Source organism: Larimichthys crocea, chromosome III (assembly GCF_000972845.2).
Source record: "Larimichthys crocea isolate SSNF chromosome III, L_crocea_2.0, whole genome shotgun sequence".
NCBI classification, from domain to species: Eukaryota; Metazoa; Chordata; class Actinopteri; family Sciaenidae; genus Larimichthys; species Larimichthys crocea.
In genome coordinates this window covers 33,787,933-33,810,848 of record NC_040013.1, presented here as the reverse complement: position 1 = coordinate 33,810,848, position 22,916 = coordinate 33,787,933, and the positions used below count along the sequence as shown (strand labels likewise).

Sequence of the window (22,916 nt, the reverse complement as noted above, 5' to 3'; positions counted from 1 at the left end):
GGTGATTTTGAAGCTACAACTATTAACAAAAATATGTGCATTGAACGCACTTGTTTTTTATTACTGAATTATTCATTATTAAATTGATGTAAAACAATAAATGTAGTAATGTGAGTTTAAGTCAAATATCTAAGTCTTCTTCTGTGCACACACAATGTTAATTCATCTGTTTTTGTTCATGTTTGTTAAAAGCTGACAGGCGTGGCACATCAAGCTGATTAAACAGCATAACCCATAAGTGGAATGCAGTTATGATCACACCTGGTATTTGCTGCTCTGCAGGAACGTCCACCTGTTACCTGTGAACTGAATGTCCATGTCACTACCAAAAGCAGTCAACAAAAAGCATGAAGTAACATTGATCCCTGCTCAAAAAACAGGGAGTGACTTCAGTAGTGTGGAAGTGGTTTGGTTCAGATATACAACAAACTACAGTGGAAGAAGACTGTAACAAAAGAGAACAGCAAATATTTTGATTAGAAACTCAGAAAACATTTGTTATAAAAGTTTTATTCAGTACAAATGATCAGCATTTATTTACATAAGACTGTCAAGACCAGTAGCTGTGTAGCAGTGTTACACAAAGTCAAGCATGTTTTTGTTTTTTGGACCAAACTGTGAATACATGAAGATGAATAGGTGAAAAATAAACACATACTTCTTCATTACAAAGGCTTTGTCACATCAAACCATTTCTGAAATGTCACACACAGACAGAAACTGGAGAAGGTGTGCCCCTGAATTTTGCTTTGGGACTCTATGGACAGTGATTAAGGTGGAAATGACATTTTAATTAATCTTTTAGAACATGCTAGTATAAAAACTTAATTTTGTTGTCATTGTTGATGTCTGGGGGATGTCTCTCCAATTTCTACCCTCTGACAAGTTATCCACTTTAACTTTGGCAAGGTACTATACACTGTATCAATCGGGCTATCAGAGCCCATGTCTGTGTTAACGGTCTATCTGCATTTTTCATCATCTATCCAGCAAAGGGGTTGGCATGAAGGGTCACATCCTTTATCCGGGTTTCAGTCAGCGGTCGGAACGTCTTTTCATTGACAGGCAGTTTCTCCAGCTCGTCCAGTGTCTCCAGGCCATCGATAATTCTACATGTTAAAGACAGTAAGATGTCAGCAGCAATTATAAATTCTATTTTCATCAAACAATAACATCAATCATACTCTAAACAGCTGTTTATCTCTTATAATATAAGGTTGCATACTTTCCAAACACTGTGTACTTCATGTCCAGGTGGGGCTGTTTGGCATATGTGAAGAAAAACTGGGAGCCGTTTGTGTTGGGGCCATTGTTTGCCATTGAGACGACCCCTCTTACGTTATGCTGAAATCAAATAAAGCCGAAGAACAAAAATGTGACAAGACTGGCTAAAGTCTGACGTTAGATAAAACATCTTTGTGATGTAGGAAACGCAAACCAGAGTCAGTAGGTACTCACTTTTAGGTGTTCGCTGTACTCGTCTTCAAATTTGCGGCCCCATATACTCGTTCCTCCTTTACCTGTGCCTGAATGGTTTTTAATCAAAATACAGGGAACAACAAAGACACGACGTGAGGTTATGTGAATTCTGACATCTCAGCGTTGAAATGTGGCAGGTGTAATGTCGTACCTGTCGGATCTCCAGTTTGAACCATGAAACCTTTAATATTTCGGTGGAAGACGCAGCCATTGTAGAACCCACTGGCACACAAGGCGAGGAAGTTCTGCGAATGATAAAACACGTTAGGATATTTCACGAGTTTAATTGGGGGGAAAGTTGTATACATCTGTGTTTCCTGTGTTTTCTGTGTTAGGGGCGGCAGTAGCTCAGTCCATAGGGACTTGGCTTGGGAACCGGAGAGTGGCCGGTTCAAGTCCCACATGGACCAAAAATATGGAAGGTGGACTGGTAGCTGGAGAGGTGCCAGTTCACCTCCTGGGCACTGCTGAGGTGCCCTTGAGCAAGGCACCGATCCCCCCAACTGCTCGCTGGGCGCTTCTCAGGGGGGCTGCCCATCACTCCACCATCTCTCTCCACATTTGCATGTCTATGAGCCCTTGTACCTTGTACTGCATGTGTGTGTATGTCAAAATAAAATAGAGTGAAAAAAGAATTTTAATAAAGTATATCTTCTTCTTCTTCTTTTACATTATGATCACAGAGGGAGCCTGCAAAACATTTACTACTAGACTTCCCAATGTGCATTTGAGCCAAATTTCATCGCAAGGGTCAGAATAAAAACAGAACAGAATAAATATGAAGTGTATGAAATAGAAAACAGAATAAAGTATAAAAAGAAAGAATAAAATTGTGAGCTAAAAATGACATGTAGCAGCAGGATGTATTGTGCAGTGAAACTTTAAACTGTGAAGCCATCATATAAAAGAAAGGGATGTTAGAAGATGTGGCACATGTATTATATGAATTCACCAGCTGACTCACCTCACACGTCCTCGGTGCGCGCTCACAAAACAATTCAATTTTAATGTCTCCTAGATCTGTGTGCAGGGTGACAGCCTGTAACATTCACAACAGAAACAATAAAACTTTTAGGAGTCACAGGAAGGTCCATTCATTGCTACCTAGCCTAGCCCGCTAACCAGGCTGCTAAACTGAGCTGGATCTCGTTACAAAGGGAACAAACGTACACGCTCATCTGTATCAAACCACCTCATTGTTCCATATTTATTTCTAAAGGGTTTGTTGTTTTAATGTTTGCAGATACCCGCTGGAAATGTTTACAACACAACTCACCATTTCAAACGCCGTGTCTACGCAGAGGTGTGCCGGAGAAACATGTCCGTCTAGGTGCAGTTGCAAAGCGCTCAATGGTTCCGTACGGAAATGAACACAACGCGGACACATTACACTGCAATAATCGACCTATTCATAAATACTATGTGATCTCAGCATGTTGTTTTGTTCTGTCTATGGGTGGAGAACATGCAGTGAAGTAAAAAAAAGACAGAGTTTAAGTTGTGGTTTACTGTATACTATGCGGTTTTAGTGTTAAGTGTTGATGGGTGTTCCCATTCTTTGTGTAATGTATACCATTTCTGTTTTTATTACCATGTTGGGTAATTTGATTTAATTACCTTAATTTGGAAACGGATACAAAAATGTCTTAAATAATATATTTAAAAAAAGGTTTTAAATTTTAATACAAGGACCTTCTTTGAGATGGGGCCTCATCGAGTAGTCAAGTGGGATGTGCCCATCATGTAATTTATTATGATTTAGTGGCACATTAACCAGTTTTACGTTAATGTACTTTGTGTTCATAAAGATTGTCTGTTTTTTCCTGTTTCACCAATACAGCGTTCATCAACGTGTTCAAAGTTTGTCAAACACACGACAGGAGCCAAGACAAATTTGGTCGACCGAGTTTATTTCATTTGACCTCTAGTGGATGGTGTGCAGGAAAGGATGGGACACATATTTAAACAAAATGCTCACTGTCACATCATTCATGTCAATACTGATGCACCTTTAATTTCCATATTCATGAAAAAAACAAACAAACGGAAAAAACAACAACCAAACACCGCATGAAGCCAAATTTGTACATCACATATGATTGGATGATAGTTGGGAAACATAAAAAAAACAAAACATTTTGTACCCAAAAATAGTGATTTTAAGAGGAGAAAGATGAACATCAAGGGGTGACAAAGTCTCATCATGCCAGCATACTCACACACAGATAACACACACGCTTCATCTGTGCTAATTACAATGCAGACAACAACACCGCTCAGATTATACATGGTCATTGACAAAAAAAAACAAACAAAAAAAACGCAAAATCAAGGTTTTTTTTTTTAAAAAACACAAACACATTTTGTTTTAAACCAGCAGTCAATATTAAATACACCAAACTATAAAAGAATGTATAGAAATGCATATAAAACTGTAACTGTATAAAACAACTGTTTAAATTAATAAAAATACCAGGTGTAATAGAAAAAAAATAGGCAATCAACTCAAAATAAAACGTAGTGAGTACTAGCTGGCTTCCTGAGAAATTTAGTTATATTTCAATAATACTAATAGCTGTCAAAATGAAAAATAAAAATAAGGGAAAATAACTGAGACTTAGAGCTATCTAGTTACTGATACCTCTTTACTAGTGGTCACTGCAATGCTTTACATTTGACATAAGGTTTTCTGATGTCACTCTTAACTAGAATAATTGATTGTCTTAATCGTCACTGTATTGCTGAGGTGTCCTGGACGTTATTCAAAATGTTCCAGTTTGGACTTAAATGACCCAAATTATTATTATTATTTTTTTTTTTTCTATGACTAGTTCCAAAAGACAACTTAAATACTAATCTAATACCATTTTAATCTCATGGCTGCCAGTCATTCAGTTAAACTTTCCCATACCAGAAAACATACACAACATGCGTTGTATACATTAGGTTGTATACCATTATTTGCATTTACCTAAGTGTTACTTGTGGGAGAGGTGCCATAGTGCAAAAGCATTCTGTAGGACTGAGGAAAAAAAAAAAGAAAAAGAAAAGAGCATCACCTCTAATCTACTCAAGCTACTAAATCCTCACCATCACATCAGTAAAATGAATGTGACAAAAAGAATGCCCATGCACATTAGAAAACTACATCACTGCCCCTTACATAGTTTAAATAAAGGCAATATTGCACAATATAGCATAGTTAAACATGTTATTGAAATAAATGTACATAGCTTAAACTATCCCTATGTTTCAACCCAGTTACTGTACTGTATGCTGCTACTGTCCAAGTCTTTTTTTTTTTTTTCTTTTTTGCAGATATTAAAACATAAAGTGATCTTTTTTCGCTCTCAGGGCAAACACAAGGACCCCTATTGTGTGTTGTGCTGTGTCAGAGGTGTGCATTGATCTTAAATTCCACTTTTTCTTTTAGCATCACACTGCTTACTGTGGCAAAACACAAGTGCAGAAAAGCCACTCTCAAGCAAAAAGTATTCAACATTTCTCTCCAAATGAGCGCTCTTTGAAGGCAGAACCAATGACCTGCATGCTGTGAGGTTAAAATATCTCATACATAATATTTAGTTTGAAGAAGATATTACTCTAATTTTCAATTAGCATTTTTAAAACAATTTGTATCTATTTGGCTTTTGTTCTCTGTCATTCCTCTGGCAGGGAGGAGTTTCCACACATACATGAACTCGTATCAATAAAAAGAAAAAAAAAGGCTTTCATTTCTATTTAAATCTAAAAAAAAAAAGAAAAGATAATGAATAAGTCATAAGCCTGGTGGGCATTTTGCTGGGTAGTTTAAATCATAATTCCCTTCTGGCGTTAACACTGTAGAAGTTGTCAGTAGTGCACAGCAACCATGGGTGACAAAATTAAAGCTGCACTATTGTAGATTTTGACGTCTCATTAATCATATTTGAGACACCATGTGTCTCTTTTTTCCCCCAAATTGACGACTGGTATCAAGTATGGTCACTTGTGAAAAGTTCACAAGAAGTGACATGAAATATTAGAGCAAACTAGAAAGCGAACAGCAAAACTGTCGGGTAGTGTAGTGCAGCTTTAAAGATATTTATCTGCATCAAAATCTGAGAAGATGAAGTTTGTTTTCAACTCCTCGGATGTCACTCTAAAAATAACAGAAAGGGCACATAACGTAGGAGTGAGTTACAGTTAAGGCAACTGTCCTGAAAGCCATGGCTCTTTCCAAAAGTGGCTCCTAATCTTTCTTGTCAATGACAAATTAATTTTAACAAATACATGTTTTGTTTTCATTAACTGGAATGTTTTTTTTTTGTTAGTTTCAGAATTTTTTGGAACTTTGTTCCATGTTTTTTTTACCCACATAAAAACCTCACCTTAATAAATCTAATATAGCAATTTAAATAATTTAAATATTTTAGATTAAAAGGTGGCTGTGATCTCAAACTACCCTATCAAGGTAGAGACATTGTATTAATGACTACCAACTAATAAACAATGTTAATAAAATAAAATAAAAAAATCTTGAACACAAGGCCAGGTGCTTAGAAAACATATTTGAAGACATGTCTGGTTCTTTTAGTTATTATTTTCAGACAATGACACTCAACTATCAGGACACACAAGCAGACCAGTACTTCATACCCACCACAGAAAGAGTAATAAACCATTCTCGTGTTTCAGGTAAGTGTACATTTCAGACATAAAGTAATTATGATTATGAACGTTTGACTCATCTCATTTAAACCGTTTTCATCATTTCCCCCAGATTTTTCTTTGTTTTGTGCAATTCATTACAAACAAACAACGTAGAGGCAGCATGACCATGAAATAGATTTTTATAGAATGCCCACTGAGTTGTATACTGGCAGTAAGGGTTGGGTATCTGCTTGCTGAGAAGATGCTTCGCCAGTGTAATTGTAAAGGGGTGATGTCTTATACTGGTCCTCTCAGAATTCAGAAGAATAAGCGCTTTTCTTTAAGTGTACTGTGGGTCAAACACACTGCACATCTTTCCCCCCTCCACTCTGCCAAACTAGCTCCATTATAATATCACATGTTGCAATGCTGAGAACTGAGGCCAAGCAAAGACAACTTCTCTGCCTCTACAACACTTGCACTACAAACAGCCTCTTCGGTGACCTTCTCAGACACAACTCGTAATTAGTTATCCCTGATTTCATGTTATACTTTCATGATTTTCCGATCTGTTTCAGACCAAGCACACATGAAGGTATTCCCGCCGTGGTTATCCCTCTAAAGCAGAAGAAGACAATGACCACCAGTTACAATTTACATCAGGTCAGTGCTGGACAACAGCAGAGTTAAAAACTTTGGGACAACCAGTGTTGTCTCTTCAATTTAAAGAATTGCTAATCTGACACTTTGCTCATGATTGGTGTTGTCATTCCCTATGTTTGTACACATATGTAATATTTAGTGAAATAATCAATGACTTGTCAAACATTATAAGTGATCTGTATAATTTTTCCTAAAAGAAAATAGCAATGGAAAAAGCAGCTTTGTCTGTCATTGGACAACTTAAAATATGTAGGAGTGATAGTTGCAGTTTAAAAATGAGGACTTTAAAATCACCTTGCTATCTTATTAGTAAAACAAACAATACTACAAGATTCTTGTAATGTTTTTTTTTTATATATATATTGATAATACCGGATGTTTTAGTAAATCAGTGGAAACTTCTTGCAAATATTTGCTGTCTGTAGCAAAGTCAGCCCACAGTTTTGCATACTTAAACTTCACCGCCACAACTGAGAAGCATAAAATGTAAACACTCGCTGCTGCTACATTATTGCTAAAAAGCGTCACTACTGGGATATAACGGGAAGGCCTGAGTAGTTGTTTGTGAAGGAAGGAAAATCAAGTTAAAAATTAAGAGAACAACCTGAAATTATCTGTATTTTGGTTCTGCCAAACTGGCACTGATTCTTGATACCCAACCTTACTAGCAGTACACTGCAGCACGACAACTACCTGCGTCAACAAGCCCTCTGGGACAGCATAGGCGTTCCCTCCTGTGTCGGGGCCCAGTTTCTTTCACAGACCTGGTCAAGCCTGTTCTTTGTCAACTTTCCATAATTGTTCCTTGACCTCCGTGGGCAGGGTGTTGAAAAGGTCCTCCTCCACCACGAGACCAGTCCGCTTTAGCTGTCGGCACTCGCCCAGCTCCACGGGCAGACACTCCAGACGGTTTCCTCTCAGCTCTAGCTGTGTCAGCCCAGTCAGCTCTCCAAACCGTGACGGCAGAGACTGCAGGCAATTGTTTCCCAAGTTCAAAGTGCGAAGCTTCTTGCACTGGAACAGCTCATTAGGCAGGCTCTCAATCTTTATTTCAAAGTGTAGGTGGGGCATGTGAAAGGACAGGAACAGAGAGAAATTAGAATTTGTAAGTTTAAAACGTTTCAGCAGACAAACCATAAAGTGCAATATACAATCACCACAAATTACAACAGTTGGAAAACTGTGATTAAGTACTTACTCTGTTGGCTGTCACTGCGAGGTACTGAAGATTCTGGAGGAAGCCGATGTCTGTTGGGATATATGTTAGGTTGTTATGGCTCAGGTCCAGGAAGCGCAGCTTGCGGCAATAAAACAACTGGCTGGGGATCTTCTCAATCTTGTTTCTGTTCAGATACAGTTTCTCCAGGTTGGTTAATGTGCCAATCTGGATGGGAATATAGGCGATCTGGTTGTACCAGAGCTTAAGGCAGACCAGCCGATGCAGGTGCTGGAAGCTGATTATCTCCTCGATGGTCTTCAGGTTGTTGTCCTTCAGATCAATCTCCTGCAAGTTGTGCAAGCTAAAGATCGAGTGCGGTATGCGCTCCAAATCACAGCGGATGAGCTCCAGTTCCGTCAGGTTTACCATCTTCTTCAGACTGTTCAGCACCATCAGCTTAGTGCCTTCATTATTGATGGAAAGCTTCTGGAGGTGCATGCCAACATCAGTCACCACCTGAGGTAGCTTGGTGAGATTGCTCTTCAGACGAAGAACTTTGAGCCTCTTGAGCTCCCGGAGCCCATCAATGACAATGTAACGGTTGTTTTCCGCGCTGAGATTCCCTGTCAGATGAAGTTCACTAAGATTCTTCAAACTGTAGATCCACAAGGGAATCTCTTTGATGTCAGTGAACTTGATGTGCAGAGACTTCAAGTTCTCACGCAAAAAAGCCAGTGCGGGAGCTTCGATTTTGGCCGGCGTGTGGTAGAGCCACATCTCTCGCAGGTTGATCAGCTGGGCGATGATCGGGGGGATCGTGACATCAGGGATCAGCTCCAGTTTGAGAACCTCCAGCTCCATCAGGTCAAATACTGTATCCGGAATGCCACTCAGCATGAAAAGGTGCAACTCCAACTTCTCCTGAGAGTTCTTGGTAATCCTCTGCCTGAGCTTGTCCAGTGTCCACTCGTTGTTGAGGTTGAGCTGCCTCAGCTTATTTTCACTCACTTCTGAGAGGAACACCGCGAAGCGCTTAGAGTACAGAGGGTCATACTGATCGATCATGTGCATCATGAATGCAAAGTCATTCTTTACATCGGGTATGTCACTGTAGCTGCTCTCTTCCCGTATTGACTCAAAGGAGTACTTCTTTAGAGAGCGCCGGAGCATCCAGCAAAGTGTGTACATGCAGATCAATCCATACACCACCACTAAGCTAATGTAGAAACAGGCTAAGATTTTAAAAAGTGTCGCAAGCGGGTGAGCACAACGGTACACGCTGTAGCCTGTCAGGCTCTCTATGTTTACCGAACAGTCAACACTGAATTGAATATCATGCACGTAATACCCTGTATAGCAGATTATCAAAATAAACTTGATGACTTTGATGATAGTCTGACGGATGTACAGTCTGTACACAATGTCTCCTTCTTCAACGTGTATGCGGAACTTCTTCACTTTTTCAAACAGGGCTTTTGCCTGTTCGCCCTCTTTCTTGTCCAAAACCCCGGTTTCTGTTCTATCTACAATGCCCTGCTCTAAGCGTGTCTTTGTTCTTTGGAGCATAGGAACACTCGCTTCAACATCCTCGCTGATGACAGACTCCTTGTGGTCCGTCGAACCGTTCATTTTCATCGGTTTTGGGTCACTCTCTTCAACCACCGTCTCCGACAGTGCCCTGGTTGTCCACGGGGAGTCGAAGCATTTCAGCAAGATGGATACAAAGTGCTCTAATTTGGAACTAGTCCGTGGGAACTTGAACCAAAAGTTACTGCAAGCTAGGAAAATAAGGGTGTGAAGTAATACTAGGTAGGGAAAATACTTGGCAAACCAGTGCAATCTATTCTCATAGCACACAGCATCCACATAATTGTACTGGTGGCGATCCAGATCATACTGGATCCCTTTGGGCTCCAAGAACATTGATGCTGAGAAGGTAGAATTGAAGTTCTTCTTGCAGGTCTGATTGACCACCCATTTGCAAGGCAGGCAGATCATTTTGTCCTGGGTGACCTGCAGTGTCCCTCCAAACACAGAAATCATAAGCATAACAATGGAGATGTAGTCGGTGAACACATCCCACCATGGTTTCAGGATGCGGTATGCTGGCTGTGTGTCCACAAAGTACCGCAGCTCAGTGATGGGGATCATGGTTTATCTGTGGAGAGAAAGAAAAAGGTCATATCAATCAGTCATAAGTGATACACTAAATTTTATAGCCTCAAACACAGAAAAACACGACAGATGTGACTTTGTACAAAATCTCACTAATGCCTTAACAGCCTTTAGTTGAACCACAACACAATGCCATGACGATAAATCAATACTGGAATGCTAACTAACAAGGTCGTACATCAGAACTTTGCAGACACTTAATATGAAGTCTGCCAGGAGTAATGAGATAGAGATTCCCGCTTGTTGTGACAAAGAATTGCCTGATTGACTTCACTGGGTGGGCTACCATGTTATTGATTTAACTATACAGACACAATTAATCTTGCTTTCAAAAGGGGGTGTCATAGTCGACGTAGGACTTCAGATGTTTCAGCTAAATGGCAAACCAGCCATCAATAAAACATTAGGATCATTTGTCTGTATTTTCATTTAGTCCCAGCAAGATTTAGGTGAAGAATTGGTGGGTTCCTAAAGAAAAAAAAAAAACAAATGTCACACGGAAAATGTGACAGCTCCCTTGAACGTGTATGCAGACTATAAACATAACAAATGAGTGCATTCACAGAGCAATCATTTCAGATTGGCTTCATCAAGAAAAACCTGTGCACCTGATTTCCGTTGTAATTAGCAGGAAATTAGGAAAAGTTGAAATATGTCTGTAAAATTACATTATAATAACCAGTAACATAATCCAGTCATTAATGGCAAATACCCTGTGTGTCAGTGATGGTGCTGGATACTGATCCAGGGTAATATATCTAGGTAGAAAAGCCCTATGAGGTGCAAATATCTATGCACAACCTCTATGTATTACAACTGACCTACAACTGCTATGTTAATGAAAGAGAAAGATAATAATTTGTGTGTGACATTAGGATCCACTCCAAAATTTAATGGGTTGTTCCTTGGCCCACGCTACACTCTTCTGGCATGTTTTATGAAAATCAGGTGAGTATTGATTACTTTCATAATCCTGCTGACAGACAAATGGCACGAAAACATAACCTCCATGGCGGAGGTAGAGGTGGATGCGGGCACCACAATCGTACACACTAGTTACCTGTTATACCACGACATCTCTTCTTTTAACCTAAATAATGTAACTTTGCATTTTGCAAATCAATAATCAGATCAGTGTGGTCAATTTACCCATTAACATTTTAAATTTATGTATTGTATCATGATATCAGATACTGTAAAATAAAATGACACATTTAATGCCAGTACTTTATCTGCTTCAGTATTATCCGTCCCTATAATTAGGAGTAAATCTTTAATGTATCCATAAAACCTCATATCTACATCTGGCACACAGGCAGCAAGACCCAGTTAAGTTATTACTCCACATTTTTGGTATGACTTATAACCAAACTTAAGAGGAAAAAAAGGCACAGATAAACAACATAACTTGTGTCAGGATATATACAAATGATCGTAAGACGTTTGAAAAATGGTTCTACTTACAAAAGCACAACAACTCCATACATAAACAACCAAGAGCAATCCCAAACTATTCCTGTGCCGCTGCTGTACATCGGAGCCAGATAAAGCCATCCAAATCAACCTCTAGCCTTGTGTGAGTGTGACACACCCAGCGTGTAAGCTTGAGAAGTCACTCTTCTAAAGATGATGTTCCGTTTTGGCTTGTTTAACTCAAACAACACGAGCGCCAGTGGAGCCACCTTGCTCCGCTGCTCTCTATTCTTAGCCATTTCCGTTAATAATACCCAGAGTATTGTCTGTGGGGGCCTTGAGAAGCACCTCCCTTGACCTTCAGGGGGAGATCCTGTTTACCTTATAGAAGCTGCTGTCTCCAAACAGTGTCTCCCTGGAATACTCTCACTGTCACCTTTTGCACGCCCCACCGCCGCCCCGCAAAAAAACACACACCTACACGTACACAACAAGGGTCGGGAGTTGGCATTCGTCACAGCTTGTGCTTTGTTAGGAAACAGTAAAAGGGGCGAGGAGTCAAGACGCCTAGTCTGATCCTTGGCCAAATCAGCATATTTAGACTGGCCCCGGTTCAGAGGAACTTTTGCTCACATAAGTTATTCCAATGAAGTAATCAAAAGCAACAAGTGACTAAAACACTCACCAGTTTGAAGGTGTTATCTGTGCTCCAGTGACTGATGGTTTCTCTGGTGGACGAGCCACTCTCTGTGTATCCAAACCTCTTCATGGACCATCGCCTCTCTCATCGCCATGGGGTTGAGTTTGAAACCTGAAAAACATTTTGGAAAGATGGACATAAATATCTCAATATATATATATATATATTTATATGGTTTCATAATTTTCTAGAGAAGAAAGTTGCCTGAATGCTCCAAGTTTTAACAACAAAAGACGTTTGTCTTTAAGAGTTATGTCTTTAATTAAAAGGCATATGTGATTATATGGCAGCAGGTATGGTTCGTGTTGTCAGATCCACGTGTTTATTCAGATGCTTGTAGAGACTATCCATCAGTCAGAGCTACTTACGTTAGCATCGCATGTCTTTGTCATCTGGCTAGGTAGCTAAAGCAGGCGCTTCTTATTAGAAAGTTAAAGCTGGGTGTCTTTTTCTTTCTTTTTTTTAAATATATACCATTACATAATGTGACACAGTAAATCCCAAAGCACACACTGGCATCTAGCAGCAAGCTGCCTCATCAGCGGAGCACATTTCATGCCATCACAACACGTTAGCAAGCTGAGCTAGGCTAGGCTAGGCAGCTAATCTGCGCTAGCTCCGCCGGCTCTCGTCGGAAGTTTACACCCTTGAAGTTAAACAGTGACAGCGATAGGTCGCCAAACACGTATTGAAAGTGTTCAACTCACTACGTCTGATGTCCTGCGGTCAAATCCAGCTACTTTAACATAAATAGCTGCTAACAAAAAAACTCACTGGTGCTAGCAGCTCAGTTGTTTTTTTTTTTGTTGTTTTTTTTCTTCCAGCACCTCCGGGACTGTGCTGCTCTTACACCGCCCAGACGACGGGTGGCGGTGTGACGCTTTCACAAACACTGTTTACCCCTTCACCTTTTGGTTTCCTTTCTGTGAAGAGAGAGGGGTGTTCATGTTATGAGGGAGAAGAAGAGCTTATGTTTTGACTGAGACAAATCCTGCGAAATGTTGTCATTGAACTACACGCGGATTGTGCGCTCAGCCCGGGCTTTGCTGCACCCACACTGGCTCCTGACGAAGCGAGAGTCAGTTTATAAAGCTGTTACATGTTCAGCACGTTGTATAACTACCAGCTTACCACTGAAGGACACATGGCACAGCAGCAGGAGCCTCAAAGCACTGGGAAAGGGGAGAAGTTACCACAGTAATCTATTACTCAGATATTACAGCACAGGTCAAGTCGAGCTAAACTGCTGGAAGTGCAAACAGCCTTTAGACCAAAGCCCTGCTTTTTTCTGCATGTCATGCAAAGTAGTCCAGCCTCCTGAAGAAGGGACATCCTACTTCAAAATTATGGATTGGTGAGTGTCTTGTTTCATATATCTTACTCATGAATATATATATATATATATATCCCTATATATATATATATATATATACACACACATATATATATATATATATATTTATTTATTTTTTTACTTATATAAGTCAGCTGTTATTAGGTCAAACCCATTTCACGTTGCCATGTGTTGCCTCTTTTCAGTGACTGCACATTCACACTGGACACACAAAAGCTGCAGAAAAGATACTTGCAGCTCCAGCGGTCTCTACATCCAGACAACTTCAGCCACAAATCTGTGGTATGGAGGGAGGGTGGGGTGGGGGATCAGTTGGGTAACATGGTTTATGAGTCAGCTAAGGCTGGCCTATCCATTAGTACAAGTGTGACACAGGAAACTCTGTTCGACCCTTTGTCCCTATTATGCCACTTGACTGTGCATTTTTGTTTTGTTAGTGTGATTCATTGTGATTTAGCCAGGGAAATAACCCTGGGTAAAGTTGAGAGATGGGTTTGTTAAAAGACACTGACAAGTTTAGTCCCTTGTAAGCGGCATTGAATATATTAAGCTACTGAGCAAACAAGGTCAAAGGCAGGCAAGTTCAAGGAATCAAAAACTAAACGAGAGAGAAGGCGATAGAGCGTTGGTTCAAGAAAGAAAGGAGGAAAGTAAGTGGAAAACGTCTTTAAAAAAATGTAAATTCATCAACAATGTTTTGACTTACAGTATAAGTATGATGGTTAATGAAGTTCCATTAAGCATCCTACGAGGCAATTACAGTGTGGGATCTTAATAATACTTGTGCTGTTCCTGCTATGACATATCAAGACGTCTACTGTGAAAAAGCCTCTCATACAACCTCCTGCACATTGTAACTTAGAAATCTAAAAGATTGAAAAACATGCAAGATTTGAATGGCCTTCATTTCCATAATAAAGAATAAAGTATGATTAAAGATATTAGTGTTATAAACATAGTTAAACACACACATGAAAAGCCAAAGGTGTGTTACAAATACAGTTTTACACATGTAGGGCAGATCTTTTCAATTGATTCATCCCCTTATTGTTTTCTTGATTAATTGATTAATCGTTTAGTTTATGAAAATGGTCAGAGTACATATTGGATTGTGTTTGTATGTTAACTAGATTGTAAAGGGGCACTCCATTGATTTTACACAAAGGACAGTTACCAGTCAGAGAAAATTAGAGCCTGGCTGTTGTTGAATTTTTAAGGCTGATGGGGATACTCAAGTTAGGGAGTACAAAATTCCAATATGGAAAAATTGGCTGATATTCTTTTTACTGTATATAAATAAACACACATGTTTTGCAATGATCCCTCAAACAAACAATTAAATTAAAAAGCACTTATGAATGTAAATATATGTAATTGAGGTATTTTACAGCTAAACTGTAAACGTGTCCAAAACTATAGGCCCTAACCCTACATAAAAATCAGAACAAACATAATAATAGATCTAAATTATCCCAAGCATATTTTTCTTCATTATGTCTCATACAAAACAATATTTCAACAATATGTGCCAATACTGATATATCTTTGATAGGTATATCAGCTGATAAAGTCAGAGTACCAATATATCTAAATACACAAATCTATAGAAATAATCCTGATTATGACTTAGTGATGTCATCCTGGTTATTTCATCTTGGGTTACGAAGCTATAACAGATAGCTGGGCAAGAATAAAGACATGGGTGTTAACCTAGCAGAGAATGAAAGCTGCTCTAAAGTTGCATTATGTGAAAATGCAGGATGCAGTCTTTTGAGAGTTTAACCCACAATAGGAATACAATTCAGGCTAAATTATATAAATATATTATATATGGAATATCATCAATGAAATGCACAGAGCAACACTCGTAGTGCTTATACTGACGGAGAAAGACAGGAGATATAATTTTGGTGTGTCACTTGTCTTTAGATGGAGCACTTACTCTCCACCATTTAAGAAATAAATTTGGTCTTTTCTTCCTCTTCCACTTTTGATTTGTCACTTATGATAGGCAGTCAAATGAACTTTTCCTGCCGCAGGTATTGTGTGTGGAAAAATAGGTTTTATGTACTTGGTAAATCACTTTGAGCCCAGAGCACAGTTAGGCTGATGAGACAGGTAGGCCTATATTTTACATAAGAGCTTCGACTCGCAGCTTTAAAAACGTCACGTCAAAGAAATAAGGCTTGCCCCAATGCATCTGAGCTGTTTAAACTGGAATGTGTTTATAGATTATTTTACAAAGCGGTAAACAGTTGACAAAATCTTCACATTATCCAGTTTCCCCCTCGTGGATCATTAAAAAAAAATTGAATAGCAGTTTAGAAGAATAAGCATTATGAGCACAAGGAGGCGCGGAGGTGTGTTGCTTCGCACGTAATTTATTCTGTACACTCAGGTGGAAACGCACACTGCAGAATGTTGTCATAATATGATATGAAAGCCAAACTTCTATTCAGCAGACTGTGAAAGGGGAGGGGTAGACTAAATGGTTTCTCCACACACAACCTGTCCAATATTGTACTGACTCTGTTTTATTTATCAGCACCTCTGGCCATTTTTTCTTAATTAGACATCTTCCAGCCCCAGGGGTTTTAATCATATATAGAAAACTTATTACTTATACAAGGCTACAAGGCAGCCACCTACTGCACTGGTTGTTATTACAGAAACAGCTCCACACGATGGGCCCATGGGCCAGAGCTTGAGACTATTGATTTTCACAAGAGCTGACAGACCTGATAGCTGCAAAATGTACTCGGATCTGCCAGCCATTTCCAAGATATTTTCCTCCCCGGCTTGTTTCCACACATCTGTCGTGTCAAACTTACACCTGCATCCCTTGAAGGGTCCCAAACTGTTCGACTACAAAAGAGTAGCTGTATGTCATACACCTAATTGTCAGTATCACCAAGGATTTGGTGTTTAAAAAATTGACAGTGCTATAGATTGGAATGGCACGGTGTAAAATAGCTCAGATGTTATTCCTTTTTGTGACCGTTTGATGTTGTTGTTGTTCCAAATGAACAGCATGCTAGTTAGAAATCACAGCAATACAGATTTTCTTTCTCTTTTTAATGAATGAATATAGACTGAACTTTCCATCATTAGGAGCAAACTTAACGGTGCCCTCTTTTGCAGAAAGAACAGGAGTATTCAGAGACCCATTCGGCTCTCGTGAACAAAGCATACAGGACTCTGCTTAAGCCTTTGAGTCGTGGTCTTTATATGGTGAGTTTCAAATCCCTGACTTAATTTGTGATGGTTTATATTCATAACTGCAAGTTGTCTGTCTGATGGCTTGTTCTAGACAAACATATTCAGCATCTGACAGTCCAGAGTAGCGGCATGCATTTAAAAGAGCGGCCGAGTTTGATCAACTCTCGTCCTATGTTGCAGCTGGAGCTGAAGGGGATAAGCATAGAAGAGGGCACTGACTCAGGGGCTGATCCAGAGTTTCTAATGGAACTAATGGAGATCAATGAAGCCCTTCATGGAGCTCGGACTTCAGAACAAGCCAATGAAATTGGCAAAGACGCAAAAGGTAAACAAATATGTCTGTTCAGTTTATTGAGTGAAAGTTATTGAGCAATGATTTGAGTTGATTGTTGACACGGTGGCTCTCTAGGCCCTAAAAAATTAAACAATGTCAGAAATGCAAATCAAGTTTTGGCTGAACTGGCTGAGGCATGCTTTGTTCAAAAGTTGTAGTCCTCAGGATCTCAGTTTTACTGGGTTTGACGAAACCGGCGGTTACCATTGTAACAGCAAGTGCGATTAAATACTAGAGCCGATACTTGTTGAACAGCTATTTTGCCCGAAACACAAGAGAAGAGCAACTGGTGTATCTCGTTAGAGTGCAAGCAAACAAACTAATTTTGTAGGTACACATACGCATATGTGCATGAATCAAGAGCTGGAATGGCGGACTCTGCGAGGAAAACTACAAAATGTACAGAAAGTAGAGGTATTTACAGGATGTCAATACATTGGATGGCTAATGCAAATTAATGGAGACATAAATGGTGTCAGAAATGGGACATATGTTCATGAAAATCTTGTTGGATTATGGTCGGGCATAATTATAAACTGTTAATGCAATGCATCACAAGCTTGAAAACTTCTGACCAGTGAATGGTGCATAAACGTATCTGTGTGTATATGGCCTGTTCAGTTTTGTAAATGAAAACATTTCATTGTGTCCATGTGCTTGATTGTGTCTTAACACACATTGTGTCTCCTGGAGATTTTTCTTTTTTTTAAAGTGGTTTGTTCAATTGAAAACCTCACTTGCAGGCAAACTGGCAGACTTGACAAAGGAGATAGATGCTGCCCTGCTTAAAGGTATTATATTCAGACATTGCATTGAAACATTTTCTCTTCCTCCCACTCGTTCCTTTGTTTGTTTTGTGATCCATGCTGAAACATTTCCTTTAAGTCGCTGAGTGAGTCATTGATTGAACTTCTTTTTGCACTCTCTCTTTTTTTGTTTTTTTTGTTTTGTTTTCAGGAGAGCTTCAGGCTGCCAAAGCACTGCTTGCCCAAATGAAATACTATGCAAACATTGAAGAGAAAGTAAAGGAAAAACTTTCTGAATTGATGTAACGTTTGCCCCATTTTGTGTCACTTTATTTGATATTTCTAGCTCTTTTTTTTACAAAAGCGCAAAAGTATTGCACAATTGTCTTAAGATTATGTAAGCATTGCTCAAATTAAATAATAAATCTTTACAACATAATAGTCCATGGTGCTTTTTTTGCTATTTATTGATATGAGGGTGTACATGTGAGTATAGATATGAGGGTGTAACTGGATGCATACAGTATCCCACTTAAATTCCACTAATTTCACAAGCATAATCAAATCTACTTGTACCTAATGCATCATTAAATGCCAGAGACAAAGATCTATAATAGGCTCTGATTAAAATGCTGCTCCGAGTGTTTATATGATTATCCTGCCTATCAGTTCAGCATTTGTCATGTGGGACTCAAACAGACACTGAACTCTCAGTCAGTTCCTTGGGTTACCTTTAGGTGGAGACATAACACCTTGACAATTATCATGCAGAAGAGCAGCACATGTTGTACAAACTGGATATCTAAAAGGAAGTCATTTATTGAGGTAGACAGCCTATTTAATTATTTATTTTGGCTTCAGATGTAGCATTAATACTATGATAATCAGGAAGGGCCAACTGAATGACGACTTGATGAACCAAAGATCTGCGATCTGTGCAATTTCTACTAAATTGATGTACATTGACCCAGTACACCTATGTCTGCAAAACACCGATAGGTGCATCAGAATGTAAGTTCATCCATTTCTCTCATCTCATTTTTCAGTTTTTGTCCAACGCCATAAGAAAAAAAATGTTATAATCTGTAATTACTTTGAAAATTGGAGCTCCGGTCACATCACGGCTTTTGATCCATGAAACTGATAGAGGCGTAATCACACTGAAATATGGTGGATTTCACTTAATCTGATCTTAGAATGTGAACCTGCATATCACATATCATATGAGAAATGTTATTTGAGACACACTTGCATCAAGACCCGTATTCGTGGTTTTACACTGATACCGTTTCTCTGTGCCCCATAGCCAACTGGTGTATCCCACTGTAACACATCCTGACTGGTTGTTTATTAAGTCTGGAACAACAATGTCATGTGTCTGAATCTGTTTCGTTTTTTTTTACTGTGGAGAAGCAGTTTCCTTAATACACATGGATAGACAGTGAATTAACAGGGTTTCTCCCACCACAAGGAGACTAACAGGCCTATTTATTATTCATGTCGTAATCGGAAGGCATCTACAACGACTTTAGATTAATGAGAAAATGTGATCGACCAACACTGAGGCCACTGCTGTCTCCCAGAACTCTTTGAAATTGAGTTTGAAAGAGACCAAAGGGAGAAAAAAAGGCACCACAGGCGGGCTGTGAAATTGACTTGGATGGGAAATCTTGGCAAAACGAACTAGGTACATGGGACTACCATGCAGCATTTGGAATGAGTTAGGTCAACATCTGGCACACTATACAATTTACTGCTGCTGCTGGAGTGTTTACTTAGATTTACTGCTCATGTTTCATTAATTCACATATTCTTAACAAGTCTACATGACCCAGTAAATGGAATTCCTCTTAGTTATGTGACTACTGCAGTTTAAAATGGTAGAAGATAATATTTAATTTCCTGTTGAGAGTTAGATGAGAAGGTTGATACCACTCTCATAGTTGTTTGCTAAATATACAGTGACCAGATGTCCCAGTTTGTCCAAGAGTGTCCCGGTTTCAGGCTGGGTGTCCCGGGTCCTGACAAATATCTGTAAAACACTAAAATGTGCCTGTTTTACTACCAATTTGCCCCGGTTACCACAATTAAAAAACTAATTATAATATACTCAGTGCTTACATAGATGTTTATCATGCTCTGACTGAGCCCAAATTAAAAACAAAGTACCAGGTGTCTAAACTCAACACTGATTGTGACTGTGTGCGTGTGTCAGTAAGGTTGTTGTCAAGGCTGTTGCTATAGCCTATGAGTCACAGGCTATGATGACGCTTGCAGCTCTTCATGACAGAACTTAATATATCAATATGCTAATGGTTGGCGGTTACACCAGGAGAAAGCCGGTCTTCTAAAGAACTCCAGGAGGGTTACTCCTTCCTTGTTAAAACACACAGCAACAAAAACACTGCAGTCATCTCATCCACATGATGTTGAAAGGTGTTCTTGGTAAATGGTCTAAGTGCTGAAACTATTTTCCCACATGAGAATGCACGTGCACATGCATGAACATGCAGTACATCTTTGGGCTGTGGTCTGAAAATATGGCCACCCTAACTGAATATAAATCCACACCCAACAATAACTAACATGGCTCTGCCCCAACATAACTAAATTAGCTCACCAGCAGCTCTACATTAATTATTCTGTACAAAAACCAAAGGGGTTAAGTATTGAACTTTTTCGGTGCAGTGGTAGCACAGTGAATTTGTTACCTTAAACCGGAACCAACACTAGCTGTGTCCTTTTTCAAATTTAAAACTGTTTCTTTAACACTGAGAGTAACAATGAGACTTTCTTTCAGTCATTTGAAATTGTACAGTACATGGAGCTTATTTTGTGCTCCGGTTTCCATACTGTCAAGAATCCTCTCTTTGAGTTACATGTTTTCCTGCAACCCATGTTGAGACCTGTGAAAAATGTAATTATTTGAGGCATGTCAGGCAAATGTTGCAATGAGAAAAATCCCTGGAGAACAATTTTACCTGGATTAACGTGTCTGAATAAGCCTCCAACAACGTGACTAATAGTGAATGTCATAATTTCAGTATTAATCATCTCCATATGGCCTTAACATAAATATCATAATAAGATTAATGCGTTCCTGTGACCCATGTCTTGATTATGATGTTCTTTTAATCACATTAAGATAACACAATTGCAGCACTATTGGCAGAAACCTAATGGGAAAATTATTATTTGGCATATCATGATGGAGTATGAACATGATATGAACTTAAACAAACAGTAGCCAATGAGAGGTCTGAATGATGGTATGAGCCAGTGGAGGGTGACTCACTGAAGCTGAGCAGCAGTCTTTATGATCCTCACCCCTCTGCTCAGCTGCTGTGTGATTCAGCCGTCGAGTGTCAGTCTCATCATCCCACAGACACCTCAAGCCTGCTGTGTGTACTCGTGTCTCGCCAGGTAGTAATGTCATTATAATCTACCTCTATTAGGCTTTCTTCCCGCCCCATAATCCGTGTTTTTATGTTGTTTGCCTCGTCTCTTTACCGTTTCTTTGCCTCCCCATAAAGCTCCTGAACTATAGCTTACTTTGAAACCTGTTAATCTACAAATGTGCTCTCTGAATAGTTTGACTCCTGCCTTTGCTTTTTTTTTTTTTTTAAAGTTGTGCATTTTTATATGGTTTTTAGTCTGAATCCATTTATGTAACATTCTGTAGGCATTCTTCTAAACAGAAAAAGATCAGGAACACAGTAGTAATTTATACTGATTTATACTGGTGACAACAACACAACACCTGGCATGTCCCATATCACATGTCTGCTAATGTGATATAATACAATGAACATATTGGAAAATAGGAGCTGACAGCATGGAACAATTACTATTGCTTTTTAAACAGATTTTTCATGCATTTTCTCAAAGCTCGACTCGTTTTCTGCTTATTGTCAACATCTTATCATCACCTTTAGCTGGGGAATCAGTTAATTTAAGCTATAGATGTGATATCTCAAGCACCCCACATTGCATTGTTGTTTTCCCTCAATGATTGTAATTATGAGTCAAATCAAAACGCGCTTTTATAATAACCTCTTTCTTCTTGGCTGCATGTTTGTGGGATAATTCCCAGAGGTGGGAGCCTCACTGCAGCAGGCGAGCTGCTCCTCTAAGCTTTTGATACAGGCCCTGCTGAGACATTTCTGGGGGAATCTCTTCCCTCCTCAGCAATACGAGGCAAAGGGCCTGTGTATTTAGACACAGCACATTTGTCTATTTATGCAGACCGGAATCAAGAGCTGCCCTATCTTTAAATCCCTTTGAATCGGCCCGCCAAAAATCAGTTGTCAAGTAATCCCCTTATCAATTGTTTTCCTGTGAACCTCTTGTCACATTTATTCCTCCAAATGATATTTGATTTAATCTGGTACACTGCACCAATCAAATGCATTTGCTGTTGTGTAGCAATCATGTCCCGTAGCCCACATCATGTCACTGTATATTCCAGGATCTTCATAATTCAAATCAGATTTTGTACCTCTGGTGCATAGCAGGTCTCTCTTGTAGCTAGCCAACATAACAAATACATGATCCAGCTACTGGTTATGGCTGTGTGTTGCTTCTAGAAGGCAACATATTCAGTGTCACGAATTCCTGATAATAGGGTCAGTAATGTAACTCAACTTTCCACTATTCCACTGCTTGTACAAGAAACTCATTTCAAACCGAGCAAGATCTTTTTTACAGCTGCATTTCTATCACCTGGATGTGTGGTTATGCAAAAATTGGAGACCCAGTGGTGGAAAATTGATCAAAGTCAAATAGTCCAATAAAAATAAATATAAGGACCCTCTGAGAGCACAGACCTCTGCCAAGGTCGATAGTCCAGTCTTCTATGATAACCAAATCCACAAGCACAACCACTATATGTCTATATTACAATTGACCTAACAAAAGTGAAAAACAATTTGTGTATTCATTCAGTAATTTGGATCTGTTCCAAAATCGTATGGGTTTGTCCTTGGATCATGCTCCACCCTTGCACCAAGTTTTGTAAAAATCAGGCCAGTAGTTTTTCCGCT

The 22,916-nt window shown here is 39.2% G+C and overlaps 3 protein-coding genes across 5 annotated transcripts; 1 reads left to right on the top strand and 2 right to left on the bottom strand.

The window, feature by feature from the left end:
* Nucleotides 1–494: 494 nt before the first annotated feature.
* ppil3 (peptidylprolyl isomerase (cyclophilin)-like 3) lies at nt 495–2,850 on the bottom strand. Its single transcript, XM_010736835.3, has 6 exons — nt 2,756–2,850; nt 2,444–2,518; nt 1,631–1,724; nt 1,459–1,526; nt 1,226–1,344; nt 495–1,109 (listed from the first exon to the last, which is right to left on the bottom strand). The coding sequence occupies exons 1-6, from the start codon at nt 2,756–2,758 to the stop codon at nt 983–985; spliced, it is 486 nt and encodes a 161-aa protein (XP_010735137.1). The 5' UTR covers nt 2,759–2,850; the 3' UTR covers nt 495–982.
* A 522-nt stretch (nt 2,851–3,372) lies between these two features.
* lrrc8ab (leucine rich repeat containing 8 VRAC subunit Ab) lies at nt 3,373–13,082 on the bottom strand. Of its 3 annotated transcripts, none has more exons than XM_019271829.2 (4): nt 12,996–13,082; nt 12,207–12,332; nt 7,973–10,091; nt 3,373–7,818 (listed from the first exon to the last, which is right to left on the bottom strand). In XM_019271829.2, exons 3-4 carry the CDS (start codon nt 10,082–10,084, stop codon nt 7,543–7,545), a joined length of 2,388 nt encoding a protein of 795 aa, XP_019127374.1. In that variant the 5' UTR covers nt 10,085–10,091; nt 12,207–12,332; nt 12,996–13,082; the 3' UTR covers nt 3,373–7,542. The 3 variants fall into 3 exon arrangements, with proteins under 3 accessions (XP_019127374.1, XP_010735138.1, XP_019127375.1); XM_010736836.3 differs by having other exon boundaries at nt 12,929–13,080; XM_019271830.2 differs by lacking the exon at nt 12,996–13,082 and adding an exon at nt 12,590–12,911.
* A 13-nt stretch (nt 13,083–13,095) lies between these two features.
* On the top strand, nt 13,096–18,313 carry hscb (HscB mitochondrial iron-sulfur cluster cochaperone). Its single transcript, XM_010736837.3, has 6 exons — nt 13,096–13,575; nt 13,761–13,857; nt 16,717–16,806; nt 16,975–17,119; nt 17,872–17,919; nt 18,086–18,313. The coding sequence occupies exons 1-6, from the start codon at nt 13,220–13,222 to the stop codon at nt 18,178–18,180; spliced, it is 831 nt and encodes a 276-aa protein (XP_010735139.2). The 5' UTR covers nt 13,096–13,219; the 3' UTR covers nt 18,181–18,313.
* The last annotated feature ends 4,603 nt before the right edge of the window (nt 18,314–22,916 follow it).